The sequence below is a fragment of the Pleurodeles waltl genome, chromosome 7 (assembly GCF_031143425.1).
Source record: "Pleurodeles waltl isolate 20211129_DDA chromosome 7, aPleWal1.hap1.20221129, whole genome shotgun sequence".
Lineage (NCBI taxonomy): Eukaryota > Metazoa > Chordata > Amphibia > Caudata > Salamandridae > Pleurodeles > Pleurodeles waltl.
Genome location: NC_090446.1, coordinates 731,585,894 through 731,598,002, shown reverse-complemented (window position 1 = coordinate 731,598,002; position 12,109 = coordinate 731,585,894). Strand labels below are relative to the sequence as shown.

General features: G+C 42.7%; 1 protein-coding gene across 1 annotated transcript in view; it reads left to right on the top strand.

Annotated features, from left to right (window-relative positions):
• VDAC1 (voltage dependent anion channel 1) overlaps positions 1-12,109 on the top strand; it is a 116,102-nt gene that overhangs the window by 90,737 nt on the left and 13,256 nt on the right. The window contains exon 8 of the mRNA XM_069199201.1: positions 9,515-9,572. Within this exon, the coding sequence (XP_069055302.1) occupies positions 9,515-9,572 (58 nt within the window). The remainder of the gene's footprint in view (positions 1-9,514; positions 9,573-12,109) is intronic.

The following is a 12,109-nucleotide window of genomic DNA, read 5'->3' as shown; positions in this document are numbered from 1 at the left end:
ACAGTGTCCCCTCCCAACGCTCCCACATCTGAGTCATGCTTATCTGTGTTATGAGAAATCACGATTGCCATAGTGTCTTCAGAGGAGGTAATGTTGAGTGTTTCCATAAAACCTACTGGAAGAGCGAATAAAATCTGGTAAAGTGACTGAGAATCCTCCTGTGTGGGTTGGAGGCACATCAGAAGCAATATCTAATAAAAATGTTTCCTTATTTGAAGTTTTCAGGCTTAATTTCGGCTTACAAGGTCAGTGTGGGCCTTCTGTGTTTCTAAAGTTTGCACGCTCTTCCCTCCGAGCCTGCAAGTATATGTTTCAGAAAAACATCTTTTTAATTTATATAAGCACTTGCTTTACCTCTAATATTACATTGTTAGATGATGCCTAGGGTCACCTTACCGATTGACAGCATGCATTAATGGAGAGCATTCACTCTTAGTGAAACCTTGCCTTTGCTAGCCCATAGCAGGTAGCCTGCGAGCTAGACACTGGAAGTTCCATTTTTAAACAAATGTCATTGGTGTAGTATTGATACCCTTTCTAACTTGTGGGTTTTTACTTTTGGGTCCTGTAAGGCCCAGATATGGAAAACAAATGTATTATTTATGTATTTGATTTTTTTACAAATAATAAACAGTCAGGCAATACTACTACAGTAGAATATTTCCAAACAAAAAAATATCTTCCTCCACCATAATCCCATGCCAGACCAGTTGCATGGTAAACAACATACATTGCACATCGTGTAGAGCTTCAGAAGATCCAAAGTGAGGCATCTGTACAAAATCGAGCACCCCCAATGCTCATAGGGTTTACATGCATGTCGTACCCTGGAATTATGCATTTAAGTACGAAAGGACAGGGCTTCATAGTTTTGGAACGATCTGATGTTTGCCCACCAAATCGTATGCATTTTTTTGTGTTTCAGCAGAGTTGTGTTCTAGAGCTTGTGGAGCTACAGTTCATATGTAGGGTAGGGATAGTTTATTTCCCCAGGTGAAAGAATGCTGTGCTTGGCAGCAAGAAGAAGATGGGAAATTATTTTGCCTGCATTGGATTGGAGTGGACAACATCCCTTCAGGGGTCTGCCAAGGAGGTCAATTTCAATGACTCTGTCCAGGTCTTGGCCCTAGATTTGGGAGAATACAAGAAAAATAGTGTCCCAGAAGTCCCTCAGACGGGCACATGACCACACTATATGCATGAAGGAGCTTACGTCTCCTTATTCTTGCTAGAAGGTCTTGGGAATAGGTGGAATTGTTAATTTGGATTTGGTGGGAAGCAAAACAGTACTTAATAGAGAATCTCCATGTCACAAGCATTTGGGCAAAGATGAAACACCTCTTGGCACTGTTTGGCATCCAATGTAATTCTAAAATCTTATGCCCAGTATAGATGAAAGGATGATTTTCCTGCTTATATTCGAGTGTTGAGTAGGCCTCAGATGCTAGAGACCAACTGTTAGAATTTGCAGAGGTACTGGAGGGACTTCTCAAATGGTGTAGGTGCGCTCAAAATGTGTAGTTTGATGCTACTATGTGAGACTCCGTGGTGGATCTGGAGTTAATGAAAACATTCAGCCTTGGGAATCCCATTCATATTTGATGTATGGTCTTTGAAGGTTTTAACTATCTCTCAACGTAGAAGTCCCAAAGACAAAGCAAACCCTCCTTCTCCAAATTTTAAAGACCTGTATTGCCCAGCCCGAACTGAACGCTGTGTTATCTGTGATTGGTGTGAAGTGTGAGAGAATGGAGATAAGACCGTCAGAATCCCGAGCTGCTAGAATCACTCTGGTGATGGTGGAGACATAAATGAGCTTGCTCCCATGGTCTTGTGAAACCCACGGAACCACACCCAGTGGTCAGGCTTCAAGTTCCTGGTCCTCAAAGCACCATTGTTTATCAATTTCCCCTCAAAACCATTCAACCATGCATCATAATGGAGTATATTCGGGCCTCCCAACAAGCCCTATCTGGAGTATTTTCAGCAAGACTTGAAGTCTAATCTGGAGAATTTGCCTTCCCAGGTAAAAGACATACAGCCAACCTTGAAGCAGGGGATGTCCTCCTTGTTCATGGAGAGTAGCATTGCTTGGAATAAATTCAAGATGCGCAGTGTTAGTCATTTTAGGGGCCACAATGCTCTCTGCCCACAAAAAGAAGTGATATCTCCCAGCCGGCCAGTGAGAATTTAGCCTCGTGCAAGAGGATTTCATAGTTGAGTTTAGTGCAGATGGAGAGGGTTGGTGTTGGAAGGATGCCCAAATATTTCATAGTTTTCTTTCCAACGTAATTACGTTGTTCTGACTAGGTAGTCTGGTATAGGATTCTCTCCCACCCAGATTAAGCCTTCAAATTTGGTAATTTTTATCAGTAGGCTGGAAACTGCTTGTAATTACTCTAGAAGAGGGATCGAGGAGTGAAGTGAGTGTTGGGGCTCTGAGTGTGGGTAGGATGTTGTCAGCAAAGGCTGGCACCTTAAACATATCTTGGCAGAACAAGATGACATGAATCTGCAGGTCATTACTAATTTTATGAAGGAGGGGCTATATGCAGCAAACCTGTTGGGTGCCTCTTGGGTGCCTCTGCGGATATGGACAGGTGCTGAAGATTGACTTTTACCTTCACACTGGGATTGCAGTAAAGTACAGAAATCCACCCCAGTGTCCATTATTCCATTGCCCAGGCCATATTTCTTGAGGATTTTGAACAGCATTCCCCAGTCCACCCTATTGAACTCTTTTTCATCGTCGAGTGACAGGAGGACTGCTGGGAATGCTGCCTTCCCTTTTTCCTGGCCAATTCGATGAAGTGGAGGGCGAGTATAGTCTTATTGCTCATGGCCCAGTTAAGTATGAAGCTGTCTTGGTGAGTATGTAGCAGATCCGTCATCGCTTTGTTGAGTCGATTGGCCAGGACTTTCAAACAAAGCTTTATGTTGAGCTTAAGTAAGGAAATTGGTCGATAGGGTCGGGACTTCGCCTGGTATGGTTATCAATGCAATGTACGACTAACTGTCAGGCATTGGATGGCTCCCTTCTCTGTCTTGAAGGAGTTGAAGAGAGTGTTAAGTATACGGAAGAGCTGTGGGGCAAAACATTTATAGAAGAGTAGGGGTAAACTTGTCTTGGCCCAAGGCTTTAGAAAGTTCGAGTTTGTTGATGCCCCCAAAATTTCAGCCACTCAGATGGGAACTTTAGGTTTCCCAGCGGAGTCCGCAGAGAGTTGAGGTAGGTTGACAGATTCCAGAAACATCTTTCGGCACTATGGGGATGGTTGTGCTCATCAAAAGGTGCTGATCTGGAGACTGGGATTGCCATGCCTACCGTTTTGGCCAATGAGTAGGCATGGTACTTTACTGTGAATGCATGAGATCGCAATCTGCATGAGTCCATCTCCAGGAGGTAAGTCTCCTGGAGAAAACAAATGTGTGCTCTTATGAAGTTAACTTCACTCAGGATGCCAATGTGTTTGGAGGGATTATTTAGCCCTTTGACATTATAGGTGACAGCTTTCAGTTCAATGTATGTAGTAGTCGTGTCACAGTAACTTAATGGGAAAGAAAGTGAATGTCGGCCCAGCCCCAAATGTTTGCTATGTGTGTGTGTAAAGATGAGGCCGCTGGTGTCCTGCCTCGGCAAAAACACCTCGAACTGTGAAACGCTGATTGCCCAACAGTGGCTGAAAACAAATGCATAGAACCATCAAAATGAGAAGACAAATCATGTATTTACAAAACAACAATTGGGGTCTTATTGGTGAGAGTAATGAACACCCCTAAAAAGCAATGAAGATCCCTGGGAGGTGGGTCTCGTTGAAAGAAAAGCTATCTTGGTCAGCTGATCATTCTTTGTTCTGTGTTTCATTAGTTGCCTGTCAAATGTGTTCCATAAGTTTGACCTTGCTGTTTTCGATCTCTGTGGAACTATGCTGGCACCTTCCTCCGCTGCATCCAGAAACTTCTCCCAACCAAAGCCATTAACTTGAGGCACTCTCTTGACCCCCCGAGGGAGAGCTCAGTGGACTGCCAGCAGACAAGTTCAGGATCTGTTTGGCTTCTTGGAGAGAGGCTGTGACATGGGTACTGCCCTTCCAAGTAAAGATAATACAGAATGGGTGAGCCCACCTTTATTTCATATCCTGGGAGATCAGGATGTCTGTGATGAGTTTAACAATGCGCTGTTTTGCAAGGACGGCAGCCGATAGAGCCTCTAAGAGAAGCATTTTGTGCCATTGAATGAGATGGTTGTCTCTTTTTTTACCTCTTATGTTAATTATTTGCTTTTAATTCTTTGTGCATGAGGGTAGATTGAGGGAGGAAGGCAGGGGCCAGATGAAAGCTGGGCTCCTCTTGGGCTCAAGTTTCCAGGAGTTACTAAGAACTAAGCCAGAAGCAGGCTTTCAGCTCAAGCCTGGCTCGAGCTTCCAGTGGATGCCCACCTACAGTGCTACACAAATTCAAGTTAACAAGAACTAGCCCTTTATCAGTGTGTACAATGACTTCGTTACATCATCAACTCAGCAGTCCAGCAGCACCTTTCTCATGGATTCCCAGGACAAACAGCAACTGAATCTTTGAAGCAGTGGTCTCTACTACTGCTAATTTTAGAAAGAAAGAAAGGCTGAAAGATGAATTCAGACTAACCCTTGATCTGAATACTCTAAAGAAATGCGAGAGAAAAGTCCGGGATGTTGCTTGTTTAAGAATTTTCTGAACCTGGACCTATTTGTGCATTGTAGGTCTCCAGGATTCAATTTCCACATTTCTATCACTAGGAAACATTATGCCTTCCTTGGTAAAAAAATAAATAAAAAAAACACTAATTTCCAGTAACTGACCTTCCTGTTGGCCTGAAGTTATCTCTGCAAACCTTTACTATATGCATGGCTATTTAGTAGCCCATCTATGGACAGTGGAGATCTGGGACTACTTATACTTGGATGGCTGGCTTCACAAGGTAAATTCACAGCAGAAAATCCCTGAAGGCTTTCAGCTAATCCATAAAGACCTCTAGCATTAAATCCAACAAGTTAGCTCCTATGCAGGTGCTATGCTGGCCCCGTATGGACTGCCCATTCTCCTAGTGATACCAAGTGATTAAAATGGCGAAATAGTTTTCAATGAGCAAATTAGTTTTCATTTGATGGTGACTTACACTTCCATAGTAGGGCATAGGGTGGCAGTGAATGTAGTTAATCTGGTCTCAAATCCTTCCTCTACTGCATGACAACAGACTGTGCTTGTTCAGACAGATGACATAACCATCAGATATCACCCAAAATCCTGCCACTTACTGCTGACTGGACACATTTATCTTTCAAAATTGTTCAACGAAAGGCTTGGAGAATATTTGTCTGGCCATGTTTCCTCCCAGTTTCAGCTCTCTGCAACAGCAGCAATCCAGAAAGTAGAGACTTTGCATCTGTGTACCCAGAACCCAACTTCAATTGTAGTGTACTTTTAATCGGCTGTATTAGCTTTTTCTTTATTCTTTCCCCCCGGTTATTTTTTTCCTGAAGGCCATCTTCAAGTGGAGTGTACACAATAAGGTTAATCTTGAAGGTACTACCATTGTGGTTTCCTGAATCGTCTTCAAGCATTTCATCAGCCTCACAGAAGATTGCCACATCAACTGTATCTTCCTTCTTGACATAGCCGTAACACTCACTACATATCGTCTTGTCATTTCTGATTGTGAAAGAATAACTCCTTAATAGCTGCAGTACAGTTTTTGAAATATTACACCAGACTCCTCTAAAGTTTATTTTTTATCAAGACCACTAGATATTTCTTAGTGTATGTTCACTTGGAAGAAATGTTGCTTATAGTGCTGCAATAATATGGTAGAACCAAGAACATGCCAACAATATACGGTACAGCCTTATCTTATTTTCTTATTTAAGTCTAATATACAATTTGACTCTAGTCCCTTTTAACAGCTAACAAAGCATACAGAAAACATTTTTCTCCTCAGATCTACTTTTTTACCATTCCAGTGAGTAAGATGTTTTATGGAGTCAGTCTATTATTCCTCTGCAAAAATACCTTTTCACCATTGGAATTGAATGTACTCCTTTCCTAAAAAAAAAAAAATGAACTCACCTTTGCATTAGGCAAACTTCCAATATCATTGATATAAGGTTGCCTTCATTATGGCTTTAAGGAAATGTCTGACTCTGTATGCCATTGAGTTCTTTACTATGTACCATGATATGCTGTGTGCATTTTGTATAGTGCTGTTCCACCAGCAAATGTGTGGAGCAGGTGTGCGTGGTTAGTCTTGCCGCAGGTAGATTGGTAATCAAGAACCCAGATCTTCTGCTTCTTGTGGAATTCAAGATGAGAGCCGGAGGATGTGTTGTGGAGTTCCATGCTATAGGAACGATATAAGCCAACTCCTGCCCACCTGATGTGGCTCTGTTTATATGTGGGAAGTGTGCGAGCAGGAGTCCTGAGGAGTGGAGTGTCTGTGTGGTTGGTGGAAGGAGATGCAACTGTTTATGTGCAAGTGAAGTCTACTTTGTGTGTGTTTGTTTGTGTGTGTTTTTTTAAAGGAATGTGTTTGGGTAATGGGAGCCAGTGGAACTTCTTGGTGTGGTGTGATGCGACTTCTATGTGGGAGATTGAGGATGAGTCTGGCTGCTGAGTCTGGATGGTTTGTAGTTTTCTACTGAGTTGCTTGGTGTCCCAGCATAGAGGAGGTTCTTCAAGTCCAATTTTCTGGTGACTCGTGTGTGTGTGTGTCAGTTTTCTAGTGATGCTTTGGAGCCATTTCAAGAGGTACCTCAGAATCTTTAGAGTCTAGCAGCAGGATGCACTGACAACATTGACTTGTGCGGTCATGTCCAGTTTGCTGTTGATAATTCAGAGGTTCCTGGTGTGGGTTCTGGGTATACGTTTGGGTCCAAGTTCAGTCACCCATCAGTTGGATTCTCATGGTGAGTAGGCCTGGGTGGAGTTCCGCTGCGCAGAACTCTTGTGAAGTGACCAAAAAACTGTGGGGTGCGTTAGGTCACACTGTTCAGGCTAATTTTTATCGCCAGGTGTTTGTCCTGCCTTGAAAAATCAGCGCAAACAGCACTACGCGCAGCAGAAGAAGGTGCTGCTTCTTTTCTGCCACTTGAGTGGATTTTCTACTCAAGCCCCAACTTCCTCAATGCGAACGGAAATTTCTGAACTCTGGCGGTAGCGACTATCCGCGTCTGACCGAGTTGAGAAATCTCGCTGGGAGGTGGTGATTTCCTCATTAGAGCTCAAAAATGAAACATTGGCGAGCACAAAAGAGGAAAAACTCCGCTCTGCAGAGTTTTTCCATACTCCGTGCACTAAGCGGACCGCGGATTGGGAAAAACTCTGCAAACTCCGAGAGCGAAGTTCACCACCCACCCCTAATGGTGAGGTGTTCTTACCGAAGATCACTTCGACTGTCTTATACCTGTTGAGCTTGAGACAGTAGGCTTTCATCCAGTTAGCAACTTCAGTCATGCAGGCAGGGAACTAGTTTCTTGTTTTGTGGGTCTTGTCCGAGAGGGAGAGTATGAGTTGCATGTTGTTGGCGTAGGAAATGATATTGTTATGTGCCTGGATAACGTTGGTCGGAGAGATCATGTATGCATAGAAGTGTGGCTCAGAGCAATGAACCTTGAGGTACTCCGCAGATGATTTTGCAAGCTTCTGAGTAGTAGGATACCAGGCTGACAGCTTGTGTTCTATCCATTTAAGAAGAATCAAATCCAGTTAGGAGCACGGCTTTAGATGGCAGTCTCAGGTAAGGGTCCATTGAGGATGAGGTGTGAGGCAGTCAAATACTGCGGAGACGTCCTGGAGAATGAGAGCTGCCATATCTCCCCTGTCCAGGATCATGCTGATGTTGTCTGTTGGTCCTGAATCCGGACTGCATGGCGTTAAGGTGCTGGTAGTGGCCGAGATGGTCAGGGAGGTGATGGTTGGTTAGTTTCTCAACTATATTTGCCTTGTGTTGGAGGTGGGAGATGAGTCTGTACTTGGAGAACGTGACCTGGTCAGAGGATAGTTTCTTGATCAGGGATGTGACAGTGGCACAGGAATGTAGCTGAGGTGAGAATGAGTTTGTGTGTCTCTGATCAGTAGGAGTCCTTTGTTGAAGACGTGGTGGTGGGGGGTGTAAGAGTCCAGTGGGGCCCTTGGAGTGGATGGCCTTCGTGGTAGCAGTGGTTTCGATGGTGGTGATGCTAGTCCAGGAGGTCAAGGTTTGTTCTTTTTCCATGATGGGAAGATGAGTTGTGACATTGACTGAGCCCTTTTGATGGTCTAAGTTCCAGTTTATGGAGGTGATTTTGTTACATAAGTATTGTGAGAGCTTGTTGCAAAGGTCTTGCGGTGCTGTCAGCAGCATGAGGCATGGTGAAAAGGATGTAAGGTGTGGAGGAGTGCATAAGAAATTGCAGGAGGCTCATCTCCGCCCTCTCTCCATGTTGTGTGGTGCGGTATGACAGTAGTGCAGCCTAGCAAGTGGTGGTTGGAGTTGAGGAGACTGAGGAGCACGGCAGGGCAGAGGTGGGTGAGGGGAGGGCCAGGTTTCCTATCCCTGCATGCAGTCCAGGCGCAGGTAGACACAGACTAACTTGCCTTTGGCATACTGACTGTGGTCACCATTAAGTAGGACCTTGAGAGAGACTGTGGGCGTGGGAGCAGGTTACAAGCACTGATGTGGTGAAAAAAGAGTGGGAAAACCAATGCCACAGCTAAGGTAAACTGGCAGAAAGACAAAGGTTGTAAGCAGGCAGAGTGAAAACAGAGTAAGAGACACTAAGCTAAGGTTACAGAATAGCTATGACACAAAAACAGAGTGAAAAAATATGCAAAAGCGGCACAAAGCAAGTGTTGATAAGCGATGTATGGCAGACAAGCAGAGTTTTAAAAAATGGGTAAAAGAAGCACAAATCAAGAGGTCACAGATGGGTGACACAAAGCCAAGAGAGCGAGAAAGATTGTGAGAGATAGCAACCAAGAAGGGAGTGAGACTGGTGCCTTAAGGAGCAGGACCAGGCACGAGTGAGCTCTAGTGAGGGGTCTATGATGTACTCTTTGAGGGAGGCATTTAATGATAATTATGTCTACCTCACAAACGTTCCCTTCATTGTTTTTTCCAAGTCCTCCCCCTCCAGTTTGGAAATCTGTTCACAATCTAAATCTAAAAAGTGCTAATGTGCTTCACTGACAAAACAAGAAGTAATAAAAAAAAAAAAAAAAGAAGCTTGTTGTGAAATGTGGGGTTTTCCATACAGCATTTCATCCTTCAACAAGAGGTCAGAGCCAAGCTTATGAATTTAAAGAAGATAGCTATAATGGATGACTAGGATTACAAGTAAGTAACTTTAACTTTTTAGTGGATCTGGGGGAAACCTTTATTCCCACAGTCCCATTACAGTACAGAAATCAGACATCTTGGTTACTTCTTGGTAATAAACTGTATATTTATTTGAACATACTTACCCTAAATAAATATTGATAATACTATTTGTTTGTTTTGCAGGCTAAAGTGAATAACTCCAGCCTGATTGGATTAGGGTACACTCAGACTCTAAAGCCAGGTGAGTATGAGTACAGATGTATGGAAGCTGCTGAGTGAGACTGGGGTGCCAAGGTAGAAAACGTTACTATCCCTTTTATGACACATTGATAGGCCAACATAGATGTAAACCTCTCTCTTTTACTACCTAGGCCATGAGCCAGGACCCTATATTTAGGCCATTGGGACCACTCGTTATTTTTTTGCAAAGTATGCATGCCTAGAGATGGAAAATATGTGATAGCAAGTCATCACTGTTTGCCTTTCGTCTGATTATTTTTGGATTAGCACCATTGACAAAAAAAATAATGTTTTTCATATTTTTGATAAATAGCATACACATTCATCATAATTCATTCATTGTAATGACAATATAGTCCTTAAAATAACAATACAACTTCATTGTATTCCTCATATATTGATATAGAATATATGCGTAATTTTTACTTACAATTTCAAATAATTATAGTTGCCACATCTTACATAGGCAATTTGTCATGAGTGAATATAAACACAATTTTATCATTCACATTTGTCGTCGTCATCTTCTTCTGAATTTGTTCATCATTCTCTGCATCTGTTTGATTTTCACAGATGTGAAGTCTACAAATGTCAGTGCACTTGAGCCTAACTTAGACAGCAGACACATGTTGGCGGTTTGCAGTTCCTAATGCAATTGCTAGCTTGTAGATCTAACACAGCCTGAGGTGCTGGCTGCCCCTCCATCCAGTCCACTACCAGTTGCTCTGGTCCCTCTTGTTTTTTTCTAACTTCCACCCTCTCCCAATTGGACTAGGCGTCTGTGGATCATTCAGAAGACATCTCTTGCTTATAGCGGCTTGATAATTTGAATGTTCAGACTGTTTTTTCAGACAGTCCCTGAAAGGTGAAAGTTAAAGACTGTCTATCGCACCCTTCTTTGCACAGGATGGCTGATTATCTCGAGTCATTCATGTGATGAACTGAAGATTTTGGTGCATACAGCAAGCTCAAGAATTGCTCCAATTTGTCCATTAGTCCTTCAGAGAGATTCCATTTGTCTCTGAGCTGCAAAAACATTTCCTGTATTTGTCTGTTGGCAGACAGGCTTTAGATGCACTCACTTTTCCTTTTCCCACAAATGCGCTTACTGTGTCACATCCGGTAAATGTATGGAGACCTATCGTAGCTTGACAAACATTTTCACTAAGAGTTTAAGCTATTTTTCAAGTGTCAAGGACTCAAATGCGTATTTTAGTACCACATTTCAGAAACAACTTACCCGTGATTCTTTCATGGAATCCCAAAGCATAATAAAAACATCGGTGTCACCTGAGCTTATCATTACTGCCTCTTAACCCTCATTAGCAGCGTGTGCAGCATGTATCAACAAATTACCATCTGCTTCTTCATGTGCACTTTTGATTTCGGGCACTTCATGGCTCCCTTCAGATGTGCTTTTGTCGCATATATCTTCACAGTTCGCAAACAGTGTTTTACTCTTAAGTTTTACAAAATACTCTGGTTTCCTCCTTTCGTTAACCAGAAATACGATGAGAGTTTTATTCCTTACGTGGCTTTGGAATTTCCTCCACTGTCTGGCAATCTGGAAAGGTGAGATGCTCTGTAACTGGTGCCAGAGTTCTTCCCTTCTGATTGTCCTTTCACTGTTCTTAATAGATGTCTCATTATCCGTATCAAACACAACATTGATTCTTTAACTCCTGTTTCCGTCCTGCAAAGCCGTGGACAAGACAGACCTAGCCGCCTCATCAAAGTTTGATTCCTCTCCTTTTACTTTCTGAACAAGAACCATGCCGTCAATCAGCGTGGTAGAATTTGCAGATATTTCCTCGGCAGGGGTAATGTTTTTCTGCAAGTATGGTGCTAAAACAACTTTGTTTGTCTTTCGCAAAAGACCTTTTGGAGTTGGTAAACGTCCTAAGGGATGAGAGAGTACATCCACCATTTCGAGGTTCCAATTCTGTGCTGTCACAATGATTCGACCAAATAGTGCGTTCTCTGCTTTCATGATGATTTTCCTTCCATTGATGTTCACTGCCTTCTTCTTGAAGATGTTAGTGAAGGTTTTTAGTTTCTTCATGTTCATCGGGTCATGAAGCTTATTAATAGCTGGATTATTCTCAAAACTCTAAAGTTTGAAGTCTGTATAGCACTGTTCACCTATTTCATGTGCCTTCATTATGTTGGATACTTTGTCTTGAGATGCCTTTTTTGCTGTGGAGAGACTAATAAGATCATGTGGCGCAACAAATGGGTTTATTCAGCTTTAAACCAGACTAACAGCCCTCGTAACAGCATCTTCATCTTTTTCAATTTGTGTCATTTGTGGGTTTGCATGAGTAAGGTCTGATCTGTTACGAACCATTTCCCTTTCGTGACCCAAAAAAGTACTTCTATATTCAGCCATCGTATAATATCTTTTCACATCACCCGCCTTGAGGTTGAACTTTGTTGCACCACCCGGAGTCTGTTTGTCTTTGTTGACTGTTGCCTCTATCTCTTCATCGACCAGAATTAATCCAAATGGATTAACATCTGACAGTTGAACTGAAAAAC